The following is a 26243-nucleotide window of genomic DNA, read 5'->3' on the forward strand; positions in this document are numbered from 1 at the left end:
GAGCTCATATAAATCAGAAAAAAAGATGCCTGTGCTTCATTGTTATATCCTGTCAAACTAACAAAAATTATCATCAGTGCATAACTTAAACTTTCACAATAACTAATAACACAGTTTACGAGATTAAAAATACAAACTCTAAATTCTCTAAATTAAAAAAAAATTAAAAACTCTTGCCTTGGGGCAAAGGAAGAAATCCATGGATTATATATTAATTTAACTTAATGGAGAGAAAATGAGCTATTTAGAGAGTTACTATTTTCTAAAATTTTAGAACTAAGAGTACACATAATTAGATGATCATAATAATACAGCAAAGGATGCTCAGTCTATCAGACCCAATTTTAATCACTTATGCATTGCATCTAAATTTTTAATATTAAGATAATATAACTCAACACTCTGATATCTTCTCACATATTTGTTTTTGGTAGACTGAATTTTTCTACAGATAAAAGTGAGATATAAAGATATTTTCCTTTTTGTTTTCTTTTTCTTATTGTTACATAATATTTGTATACATTTATTGGGTACAATGTGGTATTTTGATTCATGTTTACATTGTGTAATAAAATCAGAGTGAGCTTACTCATCACCTCAAACACTTATTGTTTCTTTGTGGTGATTACATTCAAAATCCCTTCTTGTAGCTATTTTGAAATACACAATGAGTTATTGTTGATTATCATCACCCGATTGTGCCAAGGAACATCAAAATGTATTTCTCCTATCTGTCTATTATGCAGTGTCATAGCTATTGATCATCTTCACTCCATCCTCACCCTATTCTCCCTAGAATCTGGTTACTACAGTTCTACTCACAACTTCTACGAAATTAAGATATTTAAGATTCCACACAAACACCATCATGAACTATTTGTCTTTCTGTGTCTTGTTTAATTCACTTAACACAATGACCTCCATCCACATTGTTGCAAATAACAGGATTTTATCTTTGTACGGCAAAATAATATTCCATTGTATATACATACTGCATTTTCCTTTGTTCAGTCATCTGTTGATGGATTCTTAGGTTGATTCTGTATCTTGGCTATTGTAAATGATTCTGAAATAAAAATGGGAGTGTAGGCAAAACACAAATGCTTTTGAGGATGTGGAGAAAGGAACACTTACACACTGTTGGAAGAAATAAATTAATACAGTCATTACAGAAAACAGTATGGAACTTCCTCAAAAAATTAAAAATAGAACCACCATTCATTGACACATTTTCCATCTTATTTACCAGAATGATTTTGAGTTCATCTTTTATATTGTATTGCTGACCTCTGAAAAGAATTTTCTCCTTCCCCCTTTACTTTATAGAACATTTCAAAATGCTGATTTTGTGATATTGCCCTAATTCCATGTCTGGTACAAAGATTATGTAAGCAGTCAGGTCCTTCTTGGACTAACATGGTCAGGCTTGTCCTGGGATCATCTCCTTTTACACCATTTCCTTGTGATTTATGCCTTGCTTACTTATTCCCAGAAATGGAGGCAGAGAAGCAGCAAGGGAGGCAGAAAAGTAATGAGCTGTTGCCTCATTGTGGTGAGGACCATAACACTTCCTATCTCATTCCAGGTAAAGGAATGGAGTCATCCTCTAACACCTCCTTTAAGTCACCTGAGGGAGCTGCAAGAAAAACTACAAGGAGCTAGTGAGGGTACCTAGAAAAAGAGGAAATTGGCATTTCTATCCTCAGTTGGAGACTTGCTGAAGTACAGAGGTCCTTATGCCTTTCCTGGGACTGTCAAAGGAGAACAGAATGTTGAGAAACATCACTTTTGTCTGGGAACTGTGTAGCAAGGAGTGCTGACTAAGTTCCTAAGGAGACTCCCTGTGTCTCAGGATGTCTGACCAACAGAGGTCACTGATGTCAGTCGTTACTAACCAGAGAGAAAATACAAGTAATTTAAGTCAACAAAAAGTGCATGTTTCCCTTAATTTCCTCTGGCTCCATCCTGATTATGGAAAGCAGAAGAGGGAGGGAAAAGATAAGAAGGAAAGAGGAAAGATAAGGCCTGTGTCTTCTCCCCCTACTGCAGTCCTAAATTGGAGCAGTAGAGGAGTAGCTTGGAATGGACTGTGAGACTGAATTTTGACCTAGCAATGAATGGGGCTTATTAAACCTCTGCATGGAAGTCATCACTGATGAAAGGGGCTTGAGACTGTGGGATCTGAAGAACCAAGAGATGGAGCAGCAGAGCATATTTAAAAGCAGTGATTGGAGAAAAGTAAAGCCATTTCCCAAGAAGCTCAGATTGTTCAGTAAAATGATTACACGGTGATGGGGACAGATTAAGTAGTAAGGTGATTTTGACAACTATTAAAGAGCCTTTGGGGGAAGTTGTGCTCAGAACATAGGGTTAAGGAGTTGGTGCCTTCCTTTCCTGAAGAATCGATGTTGGTCTATTGGGGATGACTTATTACTAATGCTAAAATCCTTGTTTAAATCCTTGTTGTGATCTTCATTTGTTGTCTCATCCATTCAGACATTTATTAATTGACTTTGTCTTGTACACACACACAAAAGTAACGCTAAGGCAGCTGTCCCTGTACTCAACAATCATAAAAATCACAGTAATTTATAGGCTACTTATTAGGTGTTTGCACTTTTCTAAATGTACTATGGACATTAATCTAATATAATTACTTTAATCCTGAAAGGTAGTCACTGTGATTATCATGATTTTATAGATAATGAAACAGAGGCATAGAGAGGTTAAGTCATTTCTAAGGATATATTGCTTGTGAGGGTTGAGGCTGAATTTGAACCCAGGGAAGCTGGCTATTGAGCTGCATCTAATGCTATACTGTCACTTGTGATATAGGGTATTTACTCAATATAAATTCTAATTTAGAATATGACTAAGTTTAAAGATTAGATTGGAGGGAGAAGGATTAATGTGGCCTGAGAAGGCTTGAGAGTCTCATGTTCCTGCCCCACTGGCCAGTTGCCATAAAGGGCAGCTATATCTTTAGGACCTGCGATGAGAGTGTACATTAGGCTCATTTCAGAGACTCAGCTCTGTAATATCAATTACAGTATCTACTTTGGTCTCATCACCCAGAGACATATTCTTTAGAATAAAACAGTTTGATATATTTCTTTATTCTTATTTAGAAACAGGTATCATAATTTCATTTAGACTTCCAGCCTCAGGAGATATCTACATCTATATCTATTTCATCTGGATTAATATCTATACCTATCTGCATTTGTATCTAATAACCTTAGTAGTCATTGGGGAATTGTCCTTGAACCCTGGGACAGATCTCTTCTTCTGCATTCTAGCAAAAGATGATAGAAAAGTCTGTAACCCTTTCATGCCCCAATTTGACCTCAGGAAGAATCAAAACAATGGGAAAATGACATACCCAATAAACAGAGAAAATCACAAGAAATATGTTGCTTGCTTTTTTGTAACAGTATTTTGCAGACAGTGAAATGCTGTAGACGAGGCTACTGAATGCCTCAGAGAGAACTTTTGAAAGGAGAATTGGCATTCTGGCTGCTGAGAACTCAGTATTTTTGAGTTGCTAAGATTATGAATCCTATCACTACCTGAAAGGAAAGTCTGGACTAGTGGTTTAATAGTCTGAAGACAAGAGTTTTCAGTTAAATGATTGTGGCTTGTGGGCAAAGCACAGAAGGCTGGAGTTTGAATTCTAACCATCCAAGGAACACATTCAGCTTTTGACCCCGAGAAAGGCAACTGGCATCTCTGAACCATCTTATCATTTATATACAGAAGAATTTCAAACGAGGGATCTACAATCTTTTCCTGATCTAACCTCTGATGTGTTTCTCTGTGAGTTAAAGGATAACCCACTGCGGAAATTTATGACCTTCTGTTTTGGCACCCAGGGTTTAGGTGGTGGATAACAGTACTTATTTTACCACTCTTTCAAGGGCACATGTAGTAAAAACTGTTGTGAAATGTACCAGTGTGGCCAGAAATAGATGATTTCTCATTTTGATGACTTTTATTACATATTGTTTTCTGGTTCCTAGGCTTTCGTGTTCTCCTTGACCTAGTAAAACTCTCTTCCATACTGAAACCTTGACGGAAAACATCAGGAGTTAGCATAAAGTCATCATGATTTTCATGGATCTATGTTTATGATAAGGAGTGGAAAGTATCCTATCAGCAGATATGGATTTTGCTAAAGTAGAAGAATCTCTAAAACTAATGGAAAATCAAAGTGACAAAATTGGAAGTGTTTCATTCTCATTGAAACAGATGAGCGAGGTAAAGTGAATTGCAATTCCACCTGAGTTCTAAAAATCTATTTGTTTTCTCTCTGTGTGACTGGAAAGTGTCATCTATATCCTAACACTTTCAAGGGAAGGATGATGTTGAGAGTGTCGGTGGCAAAATAATCAGGAAATTGTTAAATTGTCAAAAATTGAGCATCAGGTTCTACCTTTGAGAGTCATGATTCATGTTCTGTCTTTTTTTTTTTTCCTTTCTTGGACCCAACAGGGGTGTATATTTCTGTAAAGGCTTTGAAAACAAAATCCTATCATACATATGGCCATTTAATTCCCTACAAGTTTTTCAAAAGTTTCTTCCTAGGTTTCATTTATCCTTAAGGAAAACTCCTTAGAAAGTTTCAAGAATACCCTGTGAATCCTTTAGGAATAACTAGAAAGAAGGCAAAAATGCTATTCCTTTTTACTATTGAGACAGAAATCAAAACAAGCTTACAATTATACCCCTTCTTTACCCAAATTTGGTGTATTTGTAAATAGCAATGATAAGGTCATAAAGTGTTCTTAAAAATAAATAAAATAAATATTCATTACTCCTGAACATCAGTGTGCAATGAGATTTCTAAATCTACTTTGAAGGGGAAATATGTAACTTAGGTACATGTTTTTAGGATCTTTAGAAACATATTTATATTGGATGGTTTATGTGCCTCATTTGTAAGGCATGAAAAAGACTTGCCCTCAAAGAAAAGTGATAAAAATAATAACCCAAGCTGGTAAAATAATAACCAGTTTGGATACTGTGCCAAATGATGATGATAATAATACTTTCTCTACCTCAAGTATTATGTTAGTTAATAATAATATTAGTAACATTAATATTCATCATCTCAATGTTCTCCCGAGGGTAGAAGGGAGGTTATATTAACATGGGTCGCTATATTTTCCAGCTCATTGGCTTACATGGGTATGATTACCAGCTCTTCCAAAGTATATTTTGATAATGGCTGGAAATTCCCACCAGGAGAGCCACTCTACATGTGTGGGAAACAAATGTGCTATCCTCTTCTGTTCTTCCTTATGGGAGGCTGCCATGAGGAAGGACATAGATCCCCAACTTACTCTGACAAGGACAGTGACAGTCTCACTGCTGTGTTGTTCTATCTTGGTTGCTACAGGACACATCTGCAATATTCCTTCCTCCCAGATTTGGAAGAGGTCTTCCTCACATCCATGTTTTTTTCACCACATGTATGGTATGTGCGTTTGCATTCCTCAGTGTTCATCAAAATGGCCTGAACTGCAGCTTTTACTTAATAATCTCTCTGTCCCTATAAGAATGAGCCTTTGTTTTGAGCTAGTTTGAGAGTCCTTTCCATTCTGTCTTCCATTTTCCACTTTCCTTCCTCCTTGGTTTCTTTCTTGAGTTCCTATCTCCATCAGAAAACAGACACGCATCTATTCACACAGACAACAGTTAACAAAAAAAAACTAAACATTGCCCCTTAGCTCCATCCCCTGAATCATTAATTAATGGAAAAAGAGGAGAGAGATGATGGAAAGGACAAGATTACCAGTCCAGACCAGTGATCATGACTAACTCAGTCTAAACAAATAATAATGCAATAATGGTGCACAACAGGCAGTGATTGTTTGAATTTTATGACCAAGTCTTTAACAAGTAGCTTATATCTCATTATAGAAAAAAAATTTCATGCTTAGGATGTAGTCAGCTTTCAGCAATAGAAGCATCTAAGTAGACCTTATGGAATCAACTTGAAGGCAATTTCTAAAATGTGCTGCTCTTGTTACTGGACTGAAAGGATGTTGAGGCCAAGATGCAATTCATCCAGTTCGTATTTTATATAACTTTGGAGGTTATAAAGAATTTTCACATACACTAAGTTACTGTATTCTTTGCAAGAATCCTGGAGAGTAAAGCAAGAACTGTGTTTATTTAATAAATAAGAAAACAAGTTCAGAAAATTTCATAAATTTTCCTAGGGTTCTAGGGCTGATGAATAGCAAAACTGCAATTTGATTCCAGCCAATTATGTTCCTAAACTTCATATGTATTATCCCATGTAAATTTTCAGTGACTGCTCATCTCTTTTTTGGCTGGTAAAGGTCATTGGTTTGATGGGTTAAGGAAATGAACTTAAATGAGACTTATGGATCTTCTATACTTGCCACAAAGTTCCAAGATAATTGTGAATCTCTTAGACACACACACACACACACACACACACACACACACCAAAAATAACCATAAAATCCTCGTTTTCAGATGAGCGAAGTAAAGTGAATTGCAATTCCACCTGAGTTTGTTTTCATTCCCCTTTTCTCCCTTCCACTTGAAAGGCACAGAATTTCATGTCCAGTGTTACAAATGAGTGGCACTGGATTTTTGAGTTCTTCAGGGTAGGAGCTTTTCATCTCCATATTCTCTCCTATGCCACACAGTAATGGCCTTTAAAAAGAAGATAATGAAACAAATGGATGAGGGATGGATGGATGGATGGATGGGTGGATCAAAGCAATCAGAAACACCAGAGTCTGTGACCCATGTTGCAGCTGGTCTTTATGAGTCACCCTAACATTCTAGTTACTCTCTGGAAGAGACATTCTGCCACACTGCTTCTCCTGGGTGGCCTGTATGGGCCTGCATTTCCCCAGTTTGTTGTTAATGTACTTGATCTAAATCATCCCGAACCTTGTGTCTGCTCTGAGATAGGCTGTTAAGCAAGCAAGGGTCTTTCAGAGACTGTACATTCAGGACTCCAGGTATTGTTGTTTCGTGATTTATGGCCAGAGGTGTGCACTCCTGTGTCTATTGGTCAATGATGATAAAGCGGACATTATTGCCTCTGTGGATTTCCTGTTGTCCCCTCAACAGCCACCATTTAGAAGCATTTAATAAGTGCTAGGGGTGGGAAAACCTCCTTAAGTTGCTGTTGCATTGTGGAGTGATTTGTAGGCTTCCTCTTCAAATTTTATAAACTAGCACAAACAGAATTTCACATTTACTTTCATAATTTTTTTCTGTTCTTTCTTTGCATTGACAGGTGAAATAGTCCATAACAAGGGGACAACTGCTCTGATCCTTAGTTTTCATTTTATTTGCAACTTTGACCACAGCGGCAAGCTAAGCCCCAAGGAAACACTCATCTTTACTATTAATAGGTTGTCACCCATGCCTCCTTAACTGGTAGAGTAAGTATGCTAAATAATAGTAGATCCTAAACACCAAGGAGGTAATCCACAATTCCTTATTAAAATTGGGGGGGGGGGAATCAATGTGGAGGTGATGCTGAATATTTGAATGCAACACCTAACTATGTTTATTATGAAGTGATATTGAAGTTTATAAATCCTAAGTTTTTGGCAGTAGTTCTCAAAGTATGGTTTCTCCATCAGTAGCATAGCAGTATCAGCTGAGAACTTTTTAGAATGAAAATTGGGGGCGGGGGCATGCTCAACATACCAAATGAGAACTTTTTTGATGCACAACCAATTATACACTAAAGTTTGAAAACTACTGGTTTTAGGATGTTTCCAAGAATGAGCCTTTTCTTTCTGTGTTTTTAAAATGATCATATGGAAAATTAATTTTTCTCTTTTCTGAACAGCATATAATCACACTAAACAATTATTCATACCTTTCCTCAAACATGTTAATCACATTAGAAATGCCATTCCCTTCTCATTCAAAATGCAAAATAGGTACCATTGCTCCAGAATGAGTGCCCTGGCAAATCAGGGCTTCAATATAAGAACTGAAATGAAATGCTTGCATAAACAATTCTTAGTTCTGAACTGTTCCAAGAAGGCTTACCTTTGCACCAAAAATATACATACAAATTATCCCTTAATACTCTTTAGCAGAGAGAGGAGTGGGGAAGATGTGGGTAGGGGGGCAAGGGCATTTTTTAAAGTACATTTTTGGAGAAAAAGTTTATGTTTGATGGTATATAAAATGCTTTGTAAAGTTCTAAGAGGGGGTATCTATGCATTTAATGACTCTGCAATCCAGTGCTTTAACATTTTATTGTTGTCTTTATTGCCTGGAATTCCATCTCTCTGTGTCAGTGTTGGGGTAATGTGTGGTAAGAACGTTTCCATTTCAGTCCATGATTAATTAGCTGACATTTATTGAGTACTTAATATGTACCTATAACTGAGTTAAAATGAAATACTGAAAGTATGGCCTCTGCTTTCTCACAAGCTTACAACCTATTCAAAGAGATGGGAGTAAAATTCCTGAAACTTTTGAACTCAATAAAATGTCATGATCACAAGAGGCATGATACAGACAGCAAATGAAGACAGAGTTAGTGCACTAAGGGGATTGGTTGCTCAGGGTGTTTAGTATTTATTTAAAAGGAGGCTTTATAGAGCAGGTGTATCTCAAAGGATGCTTTAGATCAGTGGTGAGTCATTTGTAAAAATGGCCTCAATTCTTCTGCTTCCTGTATCTCTGCCTTTTAGCAATGCAACTTTTTATTTTCTTACATGAAGAGGTACAGTCTAGTCCTTCAACCCTGAAATATGAGTTGGCCTTACAATGGCGGCAGTGACAAAATGTTAGTTCTGAATTTAAGTCTTCAAGAGACCTTGCATGCTTTGGGCCTCTCTCAGATTATCTTTAGCTGCCACAAACAAGCCCAGGCTCTCTACTTAAGGATGAGACTACATTCTTTATGAGACAAGCTGTCTCACCTGAGGTGACTGGAGACTAGTTGGCCCCTAACAGGAAAAACTGCTGAGTACAGTCCTATTTGCCAACCACCATAATCTTGGGCTAAATGAATGTATACTGTTTTAGGCCAACAAATTTCAGAGTGGCTTGCCATTAATTATAGATAATTGATAGAAGAGCTTAAGACAGAGATGAAGAAAAAAATTGTTCTAGGCTAGAGTTGCACCTCCAAGAAGTCAAGAGTCAGAAATACGTGAGGTCAGACCAAAGAAAAATGGAGAAACTAGTAGAACTGGATGTCTGAGCCACTTTGTTTCCATAAAATAGCTCCAGGGATTGAGAGAACACATACTGGAGGCCAGAGATGCACCTCTATTCATATGATGATCTTTCTGCAAGCACTCCATCATGGTAGAACAAATAGGAATCCCCACAGGTTGGGACATACAGGGTGCATCTAGATGCCATCCTTTCAGGCTAGACTTTAAGAGAATGAAACATTGTTTCCTAGCCAACTATCCGATGCCAAGAACAAAAGATCCTGTGGCTTATAGTTTCCTTTTATTTTTCAAATAAAATTATGAGAACTTATATGTCATACTTTCAAGAAATGGCAACTGTAGACTCCCAGAGTAAAGATATTACCAAGTTAAACTGCTGTTCACCTTTCACTTTTCACAGTGTGGATCTACTGCCCACTGAAAAATAATTTTAATTCAGCTGTATTGGGTTACTAAAAATGTTTTTCACTGTAAAAGAGTGTAAGAGGAAAATTTTACCTTGAAATGCTGAAATGTATTCTTTCTCTTAGATGGTACTGCTTGAAAAGCACATCTCTGGGATATGATGAATTCTTTTTATAGTAGGAGCTCCTTAAATCTGGCAGAACAGGTGGGCAGTAGTGGGGAGTGGTAGGGGTGGAGTGAGGGTGAGGAGTGTGGTATTCTGGTGAAACAATATTGAACCTATAACTACTTATGCCTGGGATCTTTTGTTCCAGTAGCCACAGAAACTTCTTCTTCTTTTTTTTTATTGGAAAACGGGTTAGTTGACAAAGTGCCATAAACTTTATACAAAATGGCCTTTACTGAGCAAATGTTTTACTCGATCTATGGTTCAACCACACATATCCTAAAATTGTAGTGAACCAGGAATTTCAATAGAAGAAAAGGCAGGAGTCATGAGGACTGAAGTGTCACCCAAGCAGGAGTCAAAGAGGCGTGTCATACCTGAATCAGTGAGTGCACACTGTGTGTGCAAGCTGGAAGGACAGAGGGCGTGCTTTAAAGTTGTTATTTTAATTGCTGCTTGTCTCCTATGAACATGTTGCTCCCTTTGGGCTGTCAAGTAATCAGCTCACCCCAAACTTTTCTGAACCGAGGGCCCGCAAGTCCTGTGTCCCATCTTTCCCTCTCAAGCCTGCCTCTTCACCAGCGTTTGGGCATTCTGCGCCGGCTAACAGGTCCCTGCTTACTGAAGCATCACCTCTCACTCCCCAGTAAATCTCCGCAGCCCACTCGGACTGCAGCCTGTTTGCCGCCCGTCCTCCCATTGCAGCAGTCAGGGCGACAGAGAGGGAGGAGGCACGCAGGGAAGGGAAGACCCAGGAGGACCAACTCGCGGGCCAGCTCCGAAATCAGCATGGGGAAGGGAAGCGCGGGGCGAGTTCGCACCACAGGTAAACAGGCTGGCGAGGCGCAGAGCGCTGCCGCCGCCGCGGCCACCCAGCGATTTCCAGGCACGCAACTCCGCCTCCAGGGCTCTCTCGCCCAGCCGCTAGCTCGCAGCCCCAGCAGCCGCCGCAGCATCACTTCACACAAAGGACTGTTACCCGCTGAGCAGCTCCTCCACCTCCACGTCCTCCTCCGGTGACAGCAGCCCCGACAGCAGGGCTCCGGTGCGGCGGCGGCGGCGCGGGGGGGACCTGTCACTCCTTGCAACCCAGGCGGTGGCCGCGCAGCGGCTTTTTTTTTTTTTTTCTTTTAGCTTTTCTTTTTTTCCCCCCTTTATCTCTCTTCGTCTTTTTTGTGGTTCCACCCATCTCTCCCCCCCCTCCTCCTTCCATAAACAACTCTCCTACCCCACCCCCCCAATAAATAAATAAAAGGAGGAGGGTAAAGGGGGGAAGGAGGAGTGGTGCGGGGCGCGGGGGGGTGGCAAGGAAAAGGGAGGCAGCGCGACAGAGCCAGGCAGAGTCCGCACCGACAGCCAAGAGCCCGCACGCACCTCAAACCATGAGATGGCGACGCGCCCCGGGCCGCTCCAGGAGTGCTGGCCCTCCGGCCCCGCGTCCCGACTCGGCCGCCCGCTTGCCGCCGCCGCTGCTCCTGCCGTGGCTGCTGCCGCTGCTCCTGGGGACCGCGGCCCTGGCGCCGGGGGCGGCGGCCGGCGACGAGGCGGCTCCCGCGGGGGCCTCGGTGTGCTACTCGTCCCCGCCCAGCGTGGGCTCGGTGCAGGAGCTGGCTCAGCGCGCCGCGGTGGTGATCGAGGGAAAGGTGCACCCGCCGCGGCGGCAGCAGGGGGCACTCGACAGGAAGGCGGCGGCGGCGGGCGAGGCAGGGGCGTGGGGTGGCCAGCGCGAGCCGCCAGCCGCCGGCCCAGGGGCGCTGGGGCCGCCGGCCGAGGACTTGCTGCCCACCGCCAACGGGACCGTGCCCTCCTGGCCCACAGCCACAGCGCCCAGCGCTGGCGACCCCGGGGAGGAGGAGGCACCCTATCTGGTGAAAGTGCACCAGGTGTGGGCGGTGAAAACCGGGGGCTTGAAGAAGGACTCGCTGCTCACCGTGCGCCTGGGGAACTGGGGTCACCCGGCTTTCCCCTCCTGCGGGAGGCTCAAGGAGGACAGCAGGTACATCTTCTTCATGGAGCCAGAGGCCAACAGCAGCAGCCGCGCGCCGGCCGCCTTCCGAGCATCGTTCCCCCCTCTGGAGACCGGCCGGAACCTCAAGAAGGAGGTCGGCCGCGTGCTGTGCAAGCGGTGCGGTAAGTTCCTCGCCCCTGGGGGCGTGCTTCGCGGGGCTCGGAGGGCGCGGTGGGCACCAGGATTCGACGGCTGCGGAGCAGAGGAGGTCTCCGGAGTTGCTGGGGTCTGGGTGTCGGACTCCAGAGGTCCTCAGGAAGGGAGATTTCCCGGGTTCCACTGGCAGAACCTTTTCCACGTTCCTGTTTCCTAGGCTTTGCCACTGGTGAAAGCCCAAGTTTGGTCCTTGGTTGGGGCGGCCTGAAACTTTTTAAACCTTTGGGGTTTGGTTCAACTAAGTAGAATCGAAATGTGCCTGCTGTTTTCTTGCCTGTGGAATATTGGATTTGGTTTTGGTTAGGAGCTGCTTATTATGGGCCCCTGAGTGGGGCTTTTCCTCTGAAGGAGAATGAGTGAGGTGGACAGGATTTTAATGCCTTCTCTTCACTTTTGAATCCTGAGTGTGGAGATGAGATGGGCAGGGATTGTCTGTGTCCCTTGGGAATTCAGGCAAGGAAAGGACACCACTCAGAGATTTCTTGAGGCAGATGGCAGAGTTTTTGGTGAACTAAAGTCCAACAGATTAGGTTCAATCTGTATCTTGTGTATATGTGTATGCAAGAGTTATAAAGTATTTTTTTTGGTGAAATCATCTCAAGAATTTTTGTTTTCTCAATATTTTGGTTTGGAGTATATTTTGGCACTTCAGTGAATCAGAACAGATGAACATAATTATGGAGCTTCACGTGTAGGCCCTGAAAAAGAATTTCAGAAAAGAAGTTTAGCGACGGATTTCCCAGACCTTTTCCCATTTTCCTATTGAAAAGTATTCTTCCCAGGTCTGCATCATATTATCAGGTTTGACAAATTAGCTGGTAATCTAATTACGTTTCTGAGATAGACTGCGTTTATGCCATTCATAAGATAATTTCTAGGATCTAAATATCTGTATTATTTCCTGATTACCATATAATCACTAACGCATAGCAGGGTTTCTTCTCAAACTATAAATTAACATGATTACACATTGCAAATTCTAACATGCATAATAGCTTTTTTCCTTGGTCTTTATATATCGGTCTAATAGATGGTTGGATTAATTGAATTTTCACAAAACTCAGCATCATGCTATATTCAGTATGCCTGTGATGCAAAGTATATCATTTCTTTTTAATTTGTAGCTAGTGAAGCCCAATTATTTAAATTTCTGGTTGATTCTTGTGTCCTGCAGTTAATTAACGTCCAATGATTTGGTTTTAGTGACAAGAAAGAGCAGTGTTCACCCACCATTCCCTTATGTTAACAATGGACTTTGTGTGCCAGGGACCTGTTAAGATTGCACCACTCTGTGGACAGAAGCTGTTCAGAGTGGTGCTGAGGAAAACTGAGTGACGTTGGGATTCCCCATGACTGGCTGATAGATGTCACTGTAAAACATGGGAAGTGCTCTGCTGGGAGCTGACTTATTAGGGAACACAAAAGCTCAAAACCATTGTACTGCAGCTTATGTTATTCTGTTGTGGAATCTGCACAAAACCTTTAAGCCATACTGTGGTCCAGTTTTCACATATTTTATTATATGTAATTCAGGAAGGATTTTGAGTTTAGCCCTAACCACATGAGTTTGAAATCATTGACTCTACATGGTGGGAAGTTAATATAAAGGGGATTGTCGCTAGCAGTGATGCTTAGGATTGGGGGGATATTACTAGATTAGCAATGGTGTTGGTTATGTCTTTTAACTAGAAACAAATGTCAGACTTTGGAGGTAAAATTCTTATAAGCCCTCAGAGAATGTTTGGACATGGAAAATCCATGTTGTCTGGAGAGGAATAATATTCTGTTTTGTGCTTCTAAGGGGAAAAAAATCTTCACTGAAGGTCCTTAGTTTTGTCCTTTTGTTTGCCAAAGGAAAACACATAATTGTAAATTGTGGCATGTTTTAAAAATTGGGATTTTTAATGAGTTGGAAACCTCCCTGCATCTAATTGAGTAGATTACAAAATCACAAAATCACTGCTCTGTGTTTGTATAATTGTTGTGTGTGTGTGGTTATTTTAGTGTTATATAATTTAAGGTAGGGTAGTTAGTACATTAGACCTCAACTAATGGTTTAGCTAAGGACTGAGTGCTGAAAGTTTCTCTTGCATTATTGCCCACAGAGTAATCATTACAATAATGGAGGGAAAACGTAAATAGTATAAACTATTTTTTTTTTTATAATGAAAACTTAGAAAATCCTTACTTGGATAATTGGGTGTAAAAGTGTGTTGAGTGTGTATGTTTGAAAACTTGTGCAATCATCCAGTCTCAGTTTTATAGTCTTAGTTAACAATGTCTTTCAGATCCTACCACGCAAAGGAACACAGATAAGTGGAAAATATATATAAAGACAATAGGGGCTGATTTGTCCTGGTTGAGCTGCTTCTGTGTGCTTCCAGTTAGAAAATTTCAGGAAGAATGATGGAGCAGAGGGCCCTTATCTAATGACATGAAGCTGCCCTGGGGGTATGACGGTTGTGTGCAGGTTTGAGCCATGATACTAGGCTGGAGAGGAATATAGCAAAGTCATTTTGTGATATCATACCCAGGGGAACAGTTTCCAGATCTCGTGCTCTCAGCTGCAGTGTCATTTCCTACAAGTTGCTTACTAGTGTAGAAACTACACATGCAACAGATTAGTCTTTCAGCTTCCCTGAAAAAATTTCCCTCCATTCAATAGAAACTCCTGAGTAGTGTCTGTATTTGAAAAAGCTCTTTGAAAAAAAGGACCTTTTGAAACAGAAACTGTTAGTGTGTTTTAGAAGACAACATAGAATTTCATAGCTTGTTTTCTTTATAGTTGAAGTTTGTATAAATTACACTTTCTTTACAGTTGGTTAAATTCTTCCCAGTCTTTACTTTTTTTTTTTTCTTGTTCAGTGAATGACCTAAGAAACATTCTTGGGTTTTATGTTCATCAGAATGTAAAATAACTTGCTCTTTAATTAAATTTATGATATTCAGGTAAATCATTGTTTGATGTGCTACACTTTTAGTTTTCAAAGCATTGTGGTTATCACAAGGCAGAGATCGATTTCCAAAACGGAATAAAAATATGGATGCTGAATAACATCTACAATTGGGCTATGCCAGATTTCCATATCAATTATGTTCTTAACAAGCCAATCTAGATATTCTATATATCATATAGCATTGCAATTAAGATCTCTATGTATATTGATAATATAAACATGTTTATCAAATATTTGTGATAAATGGCCCTAGCTCTTTCCAATATTCTCAATCACCATTTAATAATGTGTGCTGACCTTATGGTGTTATGAAAATGAAAAAAATGCTGCAGGGATTTTCCAGCCAGCATTGAAGAAAATTATTCTTAATAAAAGCTATATTAAGGAAGCAGCAATAGGAACAGATATGGCTTGAATGCTTGTATTTCATGAATACACATGTAAATGTAATTTCCCTAGCATTTGTGACTGTTCTCTTTAAACCTTATAAATTTTGCTGTCAAAAATCGATACCAAATTTAACTCCCTTCTATCAAGGAGAGAAACTGTATATGTATTTATTTATATTTATATTACAAAGTGAAACCAAGATAGGTCATTTGGGAAAACAAATCTTCAGATTAAAAGTATTTTAAAAAGAGAATTTAAATATGTGTGTTAGAATATTTTACTAACACGAGGGGATAGTCCTCATCAGTTGGGAGGGATCTATAAATCCTCTGAATCTAGGGAAAGTTTTACCATATGTCTTAATGCATTAGCAATGACTGGGAAGCTTAAATAACCCTGAGGATCAAAACAATGAGCTGTGTTTCCCCTGGCCTGTGTATTTATAGCAAATGAGAGCAAAAGACGTGATTGGGCGGGTTACTGCCCTTGTCAAATATAATCTATTCATTGCTCAGGAAATCTCTTTTGCTTCGATACCCATTTTCTTCCTGTTATTTTTTCCTTAATTATAAACATAACATTTTAAAACCTATTTTTACATTTCAGTGACAATTTATAAACTAGCCAGATGTTCAGAGATCTTCAAATGCTCATCTGCCCTTAGTATTTAGCAATACTTGGGTTTTTATGGTTTGTTTTTAATGGACTTAAATGATAAAAGAAAAAAGTCTCTAGATAGCACTTATTAAATGAATATACTATTAATCTTATATAAAAAATGATAATGATGAAGACAATAAGGATGTAATTAGTGTTATTAGTGAGTCAAGCAATTTGTTACCCCCCCATAAATGTATAACATGCCTTAGTCAAAGTTTTCATAACAAAATGAAGACTAATTTTTAATGTTCTTATTTCTAAGTAACAGAAATAGTTCTTGTGGACAGTTTTCAACCCATTTATGAATGTTTTAAATTTTTGCATGTATGTTACTCTGTGCTCTTATGTTGTTATAAAATTTAAGGTAAAATTAAAGTAACATGAAAGAATGTGTAATTTAGCTAATTTGTCCCAATTGTCCCATAAATATCAGTCACCTTATAGTATTTGAACAGCTGCTTAGTGATATGTCTTGTATAAATGTGAAGTTGAATCATTGAGAATTTATAAGATACAGATAAGTCTGAGTTGAGTGATTGCTCTAGTTGACAGGATGTGTTTCATAGTGCCCAAGTTGTTTAGTGCTGTTTTGCACTAGAGGCAAACTTGTTTCTAAAAGCTTCTTTCCTTGATTTCTATCTTCTAATGATCCATAAAGGTTGAAGTAAATAAAAGAAATTTTAGTGAGGCTGAGAATTAAAAATGGGTTGACTAGTTAGTTTGTTTTTGGCATAGATCCAACTGTTAGGCACCCGTTTCCTCTAATAATAGGAGCCATCTAACCATTTTAGAGAGATGTTAAGTGATAATTTACCTTATTTTTTTTTATTTTTTTAAAGAAGGCTAGGGTATTTTTCCCTATGGAAAATAGTTTCCTAGAAACTGTTTCTTAACCTTGATCCACTACATTAGGGCTTAGTAAAATTTATGACTTTCTTTTCTTAATAACTAAAACAAAATAAAAAGAAGAAGAAGAAATTTCATCCACAACTTAGATGGTACATGGGAGAGTGAACAAGCACTTCCTAACTCAGTCTTCATATGTGTTTTCCCTTCATCTCTATTTCCCTTATGAAGATACTGCAAGGAAAGCCTTAGGTAAATGATGGGGCCATGGGTGGATCTCAGTCTGTGAGTATAGGATTGCTGTTCATCATCACATTGACTCACCTTCTTTTGACATCTTGGAATTTGGCTGCCTGGATACAAGTATGTTGGAAAACAGCAGTCTGAAATCACGGGACTGTGAATGCAAACAGTCTTTCTGTTCCTGATAGAATCCTCGTTCATCCCATGAGGACACAGATGGTAACCTGCATTGCATCTCTAGTTCAGAGGCTTTTCCCCCAGAGCCCAAGACTCTGTCTTTGGATGTCTGCCCTGATGTGTGGGGAACTGTAAGAAAACAGCACAGAGTGGTGCATGATTTTAGAGGTGGCCTGATTTAGGAGGTAATGATAGGTTGAGAGAACCTAGAGGAGAGAATTGTTTCTTTTTCCTTTTGCTCTGTGATACCACAATATGTGAGCTGAACAGAGCCTAGCACAAGGGATCATGCCTGATAAGGGCACTGGAGTCTTGATAGTAGGTACATCCAGGGCATGGCAATGTTAAGAGAGGCAAAAGCCTAACTGCTTTGCTAAATCTGAAAAGCCCTCAGCAGTATGCTGTTATCCTAAAAGTTTGTCTCTAATCTGGAAATTGCCATTAAGGCAAAGGAAGATAACAAATTGAAGGCTCAACTAAAACCAAGTGATTTTAATTATTACTCATTGAGTTTGAATCTTTTTTTGCCTTTATGATAGTTATAGCTTGCTTTTTTAAGGTGTCGATTAAATGCTCAGTAATAATTAATTAAATGATAAATGACGAATTACCTCATTTTGTTTTATAGTTGGCAATGACTAATCTAGGCAAACTTTGGAAAGGAAAAAAAAATCCCTCTGATTCTTTCTCTTTAGGTCACTAACTTGATGAGATGTGTGTTTGTAGGAAGTAGCATATAGAATAGTAACCTACCAAGACACTACTGCCTCCTCTTACTACCCAGAGCCTCACCTCTGGATTGATCTTTGGCCATCAAAGAAAGGTTACTGAATTTCCCCAAACTTCTTTTTCTTCAAGTATGTTTGGACATTTATACCATGTAGTTTGTAGCCAAGTGGGGGAAATTTTTCAGGGTTGTAAACACTTGAAAGTACACAAAGAGATTTTGAATCGTCTATGAATCACTACCCCTGTTTTGAGCCGACCCATTCCCAAATCATCCCAGCTTATATCATGAGTACTTGACTTCAGTATGCAGAAGTGTTGGCTCTCCCTTGATCTCTCCTCACAGGTGTTTAAACATCTCAGTACAATAAGTTATACCTTATATGGAAATTCAGTTCTTGTAACTGAAGATGGAAAAGCACTGCTTATATCCCAGAGAAGTAATAAAAAAACAAAAGATTTCGGCTGAGCTGCTTTTTGCTTACTTATCTTGTTTTTAATATCACATCAGTTCTTGGTTACACGGCAGGTGGGACAGCACACATTTGGGCTGTGATGAATAATGAGATCCTTTTCCTTCAGTTGGCCCTGGAGGCACTGTAGGAGAGAGGGTTTACTCCCAAAGCAGCAGATGCTGTGGTAGCATTTTCTCCCACCACAGGGGGTCTCCCCTCCTGGCTGCACCTTTGTACAGATCTTGGTGGCCCTCAATGAGGAGAAAATGGAAGGCTGTGTCTGCATCTCACAGAATTTGTCTTAGCCTTTGCCCTTGGGAGGTGATTCTGGCAGTTAGAACCCCTTTTCAACTTGCAGGATGGAGGGGTTTGGCTCAGGGTAGGTGTGCTTATCGTCCCGTCCTGTCATTAGCACACCAGGGTCCTCCTGTGGAGATCCTGTAGGCTCTTTTTCTTTGAAAGTCTGGAAATCTCTAGAATGCTCCTTTCCTCCACTGTCTTCCTTCCCATCTGCAGGGGTGGATCACATCTTGTTCTCACCTTCTCTAGCAACTTTTCTTTCATTGGAATGGGAATTTTATTAAAAAATTCTAATGTTTTAGGATATAAAATTATTCTGGTGAGCATTTTTTAAAATTTTGAATTTTTTTACTATTTTATATTTCATTATATTTACTATAAAATTAACTATTTTAACTCTTTTTTTTTAAAAAAGATTTTTTTTAGTTGTAGTTGGACACAATACCTTTATTTTATTTTTTTATTTTTATGCGGTACTGAGGATCGAACCCAGGGCCTCACACATGCTAGGTGAGCGCTCTACTGCTGAGCCACAACCTCAGCCCTATTTTAACTCTTTTTAATCACAAAATTGAACTTCGGTACCTATTAAATACTAACTTTCTGTTTTCCCCCTCTTCCTCTCCTTTGGTAGCTGCCACTCTCTACTTTTCTTTGTGAATATGACTACTTTAGGTACCTCATTTCAGTGAACTTGTACAATATTTGTCCTTTTGTGATTGGTTTATTTCACTGAGCATAATATCTTCAGGGGTCATCCCTGTTGTACCATGTGTCAGTATTTTGCTTTTTAAGGCCAAATAATATTCCTTCATAAGTGTAAACCACCTTTTGTTAATCCATTTATCCATCAGGGTATGCTTGTGTTACCTCTATTTTTTGACTATTGTGAATACTGCTACTATGAACATGGATGTATAAATATCTACTTGAGTTCTTGCTATCATTTCTTTAAGCTATATACCCAGAAGTTGAATTCATAGGTCACATGCTAATTCTATGTTTAATATTTTTGAGGCACTAACGTGAAGTTTTTCACAGCAGCTGCATATTTTATATTTCTACTAACAGTGTACAAGGGCTCTACTTTCTCCACATCTTCATGTTATCTTTTTCATTTTGATAATAACTATTCTAATGGCTATGAAGTGATAGTGAACAGTTTTATTTTTTTTTCTATACAAACTTACTATGGCTGATTACACTGTCATTAATAAGAAACAAAAGTTTTCAGAAAAACAAAGTTGTTCTCTATTCAACTCTTAATTTACATGACATTTAGGAACCTAAATCTGAATCCACCAAATAACACAATTTCAACAGATATGAGCTTAATAAAAATGATGAAAGGTTTAAAGAGTAAACTTGGCTTTGAAAACCTGGGAAACTCAATGAGCCTCAAAAAAAATGGTCTATTTATACTTGCTAACATTAGTCCAGAGAGGTGATTTGTCATATTTGAATACTATCAGGATCTTTTCATTGATTTTGCTCATTTATTAATTTTATTTCCTAATTTCCTTGTCTGTATTCCTGTCCACTGCTTCAGTCCCCTCCACTAAGTACTGTACTGGATCTGAGTCATTCTAAAATGCTACTATGTTAAGCCTCTTTTCCTGCTCAGACTGTCTCTGGATGCACTCTAGTTAACTATCCATCCTGACAGTCTGTGTCTTCCTCATTCCAAACTGAGCCTTATCTTTCTCATCTTACTGTTTGAACACTTTAATCCAGTCTAACTGCTCCATGAACAGGCCATGTGGTTTTCCTTCTTTTACTTCTTTTATGCAGGCCAATTCCTCTCCTGGGTCCCTTTCTTCCCTCATTTCTACCTGAGACAATTCTGCTCCCCCGTCAAGGGGTCAGCTCAAGTCCTATTGTCATGACGGTCCTCCTGGTGGTTTCTGACAGAACACACTCACTTCAGCCTCTGAGCACAGAGCACCTTTTTACTTGTACTTTAGGTGATGATATGACAAAATTTCCTTATATTATCTTGTGCTTTTCATAATTTGTGTTTTTAAGCTTTTCTCGCTTGAGTCTGTTTTATTTAGTCAGCCGTGACTAAAAGACCTGACAAGAACAATTTTAAAGGAGGAAGAGTTTATCTGGGGACCCAGAGTTTCAGAGGTGTCAGTCCATAGGCAACTGACTCCGTTCCTTGACGCTCTAGGTCAGGCAGAACATCCTGACAGAAGAGTGTGGTGAAGGGAAGCAGCTCACATGATGATCAGGAAGGAGAGAGAGAGAGAGAGAGAGAGAGAGAGAGAGAGAGAGAGAGAAAAGAAAGAAAGGGGGGTGCAAAGGCATACCCCCAACGACCCACCTCCTCCAGCCACACCCTGGCAGCCTTCAGTTACCACTCAGCTATCCCCCATTAGGGTATTAATTCACTGATTGGGTTAAGACTCTCATAATCCATTCATTTCTCCTCTAAACCTTCTTGCATTGTCTCACACATGAGCTTTTGAGGGATACCACATCCAAACCATAACCTCTCTCTTGCCTTACCTGGGGGTTCTGCACTATTCTTGTGGGCAGATGCTTGCAATGTCTTCTGCCTTTTTCTTTTCTTTTTTTTTTTTTTTAAAACAAACGAAAAGTGTCTTATCCTCAGAGTCGGAACAATCCTTTTCACTTCAGCAATTTAGTACCTGTAAAATTTGGGGCACCTATCTTTATTTACCAGTTTTCTAATATGCAAAATGAGAAGGGAGAACCAAGACGCTTTTCGAGGTCCATTCAAACAGTTCCTAGTTCTTATCTAAGAAATGACCCAAACATAGACTTCTGCTCCTGTTCCTGGAATTCCACCCTCCTCCCCAATTTCAGTGTTGTTCTGAGAAGAATGATCTTTGGAAAACAACTGTTGAACTTTTGGACAATTAGAGAGGAAAAAGAGAATGGGAAGAGAGGAAACCTTCAAGGGAACATGCCTCCTTTCTCCAAATCCCCGTACCTCCATTGTCATTTTATTAAACTGTCTACAAAAAAAAAAAACTAGCAGTTCTTTATGTTCACCAGCATCATCTTTTCAAAAAGCAAAAACCATAGTCTCTGCAAGTCTTTCTTTGAAATGAGAAGGTATGATGAATAGATGAACCCCCAGCTGTAAACTTTTAGAACAAGGAAGTTCAGTCATTTGTTGTACTGTTTGACTAGGAATTTGTTTTAACAACATAAATGTGACAGTTTTAGGTTTTAATAACTAGAACTGTTACAGAAATGGACGAGGCTGGCCCAGAGAGTCGGAAGAATTTCATCTGCGGTGGGTGTGATGATATCATGGAGGGGCTTTCTGCCATGATGCAGAGGTTAAGAGACCTTCTTTCTCAGCTTATGATTATTGTGGTTTGGGCCAGAAGAGGATACACTTAGTTCTTTTATGGGTAAATGGGGCAACAATGAAACAAGTTATCAAGTGAGGGATAATATGATCTGACTTTTTAAATTTCTGCATGAAGCACATTGGCAGCTCCTAAACACTAGGGTCGGCCAGACAGGACTCAGTCAGGTTGGGTCCAATTTTTTTCCTTCAGGGCAACCTCCCTTATGCCCCTGTGGACCCAGAGTCCATGTTGTTTATATATAGTGGCTTCACATTCTATTCCTCAAGTTCAGACCTTTCTTTTTGGCTCTAGATCCATATAGCCACATAACCCAGATGTCATCCACACACTTTATATTACATACATCAAACAGTATGTGCTGCCAGTCTATCTGCACAACTGTGTACTAATAACAAAATTACTGTCATTAATGTTAAAATCACCACTATTATTTTCAGTGGCTTCTTTGGTCAACATTCATTTCATGATAGATAGAGTATTAGGTGCTGATATAAATTCACTTAACCTCTCATCATTGGATAGCATTAATGTTTTCTTAGTTATCTCAAACCAGAAAACACCTTCAGCCTTATTATCAGTTTGATGTCTGAATCCCATCGGTTCTAACTCTTTAACAAACCTCAGATTCCTCCTTTACTCTAACTCCAGTGTTTCTGTGATAGCTCCCATTCTTACTGTAACAGCAATAGCTTCTTATCTTTGTCGATGCATCCTCTGCCTCTTGGTATCTCTACTGTATCTCTACAGTATCTGTACAGTATCTCTACTGTTGCTAGAGGGATCTTTCTAAAATAGAAAAGATCATACTATGCCCTTATTTAAAACTTTTGGGTTGCCATCAGGATAAAATTTACGTTCCATTGAATGGTACATAAGGCCTCTATCTACATTTGCACTTTACTACCCAGTGATCCAGATTGAGTATGTCCTTCAGTTGTGAAAGTGAAATAAAACTGTATATCCATGGATTATTCTACAGAAGGAATATGATCACTCAAAATGTATTCACAGTATATGCCATAGTATATTGTCAACTGTCGTCGTACAATATTTGTGTGATTTATGCATCTATCTCTATCTCAAGTTTCTGTCTGACAAAAAAGAAAAAAAGAGCCTAGAATCCAAAATGGCAAAATATTAACAGCATTTACTTATGGGTATTGGGATTATTGATGTTTAAAATTTTCTTCATTTTATTTATTTGTACTTTCTAGTTTTCTTTTTTTAGAAAACAGAAGCAGTCAATACTATTTTTAATACAAATACTGACTTGTGACAAGAACTATGTCTTCAGAACACTTTCTTTGTCATAACAGATTTATTAGGTAAGTAGGCTAGCTGATATAGCAAATGGCACCCCAAATATGTAACAATTCAGGTACAGTAGTTTATTTCTGCCCAGTGAATGGATGGAACTAGATGTTCTAGTTTTTACTTTCCTCTAAGTTCTGTGCTAATGACACCTGGAGCATAACTGAACCTCGCCATAGATAGACAAAATTGGTTGGAAAAGGCAGTGTTCCAATTTGTGATGGTCATTTTATTTTCAATTGCATACCAAGTTTTTGAAAAGTAGACAAATGTGTTTTCTGCTGCCTCATTGCAACGGAAGAGCCCAATGTGCAGAACAGGTCATAAAATCACCTATGTTTATTGTAGATAAATAGCATATTAAATACATGCTCTTCCCTATGTTCAACCTAGCGTTTTATGGGTGAGTTTTGCAATAAATCTTTAAGGTAGAATGCCCACTATATCTGGTTTCATTTGATATCATTGAAAATGAGGAGGGTCAGACGGCCACGGCCACATCCACTGTGTTTTTCATTGAGTGTTTGGATGCCTTTTTGAGCTCCCTATTTAACAAATCATTTTGATATAGGGTCTGGAGCAAAACTCTCAGGCTTTATCACTGCTGATTTAATTGAGTTTCATGATGCACATTTTTTTTTCTTAGTGGATAAATTAAAAATGGCTGATAAAGCTGCCTGTAAAAGCAAAATTGTTAGGTTAAACCTGCCCAATATATTAAACATATTGATGAGTAATCTGTCCACTGTTTTTAATCACTTTTATTAACTCTCCAGTAGTTTGATTTCCAGTAACTTGCTAAATAACTGTCATTATGTGCTCAGTAATATTTCTCTTTAAAATACTATAGAAGAGTCCATGAAAATGATTAAGGTGCCAATATCATCCACCTACCTCCTGTTAGCAAGAATTGCTGGTGATTTTATGACTAGTTGGGTATATGGTTGTGCTTCCTTTGTGCTACTCAGGAGGATAGGAAACCAATTCATAACAGGTGAACAGATAACGAATGGATTTGAAGCTGTGTAAAATAGTCTTTTGCACATTTATATCTTTCATGTTATTATTATAAAGGTCTTTAAATAATTTTTATTAAATATTGAGAAGATAAAATACTTTTATGAATTAGATGTGTGTTGTAAAGAATAGTGCTTTTTTTTTTGCTATTTTTATTGGTTCTTTTTTTTAATTTTGAGGAAAAAAACCCAGTTTTTATCTAGACATGCATACACAGAAAAGCATTCACTGTTTTCAGATAGAGGATTCAGAACTGTTACCACAATCTGACTATTATTTTTTAGTTAGTATGTATTATTTTTTATCATTTTAAATTTATTTATTCTAATTAGGGATATATGACATCAGAATGCATTTTGATTCATTGTACACAACTGCAGCACAACTTTTCATTTCTCTGGTTGTACATGATGTAGCATCACACCACATGTGCAGTCATACATGTACTTAGGGTAATGATGTTCATCTCATTCTACCATCTTTCCTACTCCCGACTACTTTGCACAATCAAAGTTCTTCCATTTTTTCCATGCTCCCCCCATTATGGATCAGCATCCACTTATCAGAGAGAACATTTGGCCTTTGCTTATTTGTGATTGGCTTACTTCACTTAGCATGATATTCTCCAACTCCATCCATTCCTCTGCAGATGACATAATTTTAAGACTAGTGATATATTTGGTTGTGCTTTTCAGTTTGGTTTTTGTCATGGGCTATTTGGCTTTGTAAGGCTCTTGAGAACTAAAGAATAGCTTAAGGCTTTGTCATGCCTGCAGGTCAATAAGGAACATATTTATTAAAAGAGATTAAAAATTTATCATTAATATACCCCTTATCACTTTTTCAGTCCGTTTGCATGCCCCCCCCAGTTCCATTCCTTCTTATGTTCCCACCCTGCAGGAGAAATTATAGGGATCATTCAGAAGGTGCCTAAATAAATCATGAGAAATATGATATTGCTAAACAAATGTCAGTAACTAATAGAAAAAAAGCAGGGAATTCACTTAATTAGTTATTCAGCAAATATTTATCTGGTATCTATTGTTGATAGGCTCTGTATTGATTTCTGGGATGACAGTGATGGAAAAATTAGGGCCCATTCTTTTTATCATTTTAATTTATTTATTCTAATTAGGTATATATGACAGCAGGTATAATTAGGTATATATGATTATATCTAATTAGGTATATATGAACTAATAAGGTAGAAAGATAGAATAGCTATACAAAGAATAACATTGTATATAATTACAACTGTACTGTATGTTTTATGGGTAAAGTACCAGGGTATCTCCACAACATAAAACAAAAGAATCTATCTTGTTCTGAAAGATTCAAGAAGGTCTTCTTGAGAGAGAGACATATCTGATAGGTCTGATAGGTCAAGGATGACAAACGGAAAGGAGGGAATTCCAGCCTTGAGGCAGGTGAGGAATAGAGAGGATAATTAGAGTGAAGAGGGCAATAAGGTCTATGAGGCAAGGAAAAGTCAGACCATTCAAGACTTTAGGATTCTGGACTTTGTGCTAAAAGTAAATAGAGGAAACTACTGGAGTTTTATTTTTTTTTTAATTTTTAAGCAGTTTTCTTTTTATAGTCTTTACCACTGGTGGCCTTATGGACAGTGGACTGGAAGGGACTTAGGGGCATGGAATGCAGGTAGTGCTCCAGGTAGGGCATGGAGCCCTAGGGAAAGAAGCCAAGGATTTGAGGTTATTTCAGAAGCATCTTTTAATTTTGGCTCTGAAGGGGAACTGCTTTCAGAGGGAAGTGGAGAAGATGCCTTCCTGGTTTCTAGAATGAACAAATACTGTGCATGGTAGTTAATGAGCTGGGGAAGGAGGAGGGTTTAGTTCAGCGTGATTTTGATATATCC

General features: G+C 38.8%; 1 protein-coding gene across 1 annotated transcript in view; it reads left to right on the plus strand.

The window, feature by feature from the left end:
• The first annotated feature begins 11153 nt into the window (after positions 1-11153).
• The window catches only part of Nrg1 (neuregulin 1), a 987318-nt gene continuing 972228 nt past the window's right edge, over positions 11154-26243 (plus strand). Inside the window, exon 1 of the mRNA XM_077792554.1 lies at positions 11154-11901. Coding sequence (XP_077648680.1) covers positions 11154-11901 — 748 coding nt within the window. The remainder of the gene's footprint in view (positions 11902-26243) is intronic.

Source organism: Urocitellus parryii, chromosome 14, assembly GCF_045843805.1.
Source record: "Urocitellus parryii isolate mUroPar1 chromosome 14, mUroPar1.hap1, whole genome shotgun sequence".
NCBI classification, from domain to species: Eukaryota; Metazoa; Chordata; class Mammalia; order Rodentia; family Sciuridae; genus Urocitellus; species Urocitellus parryii.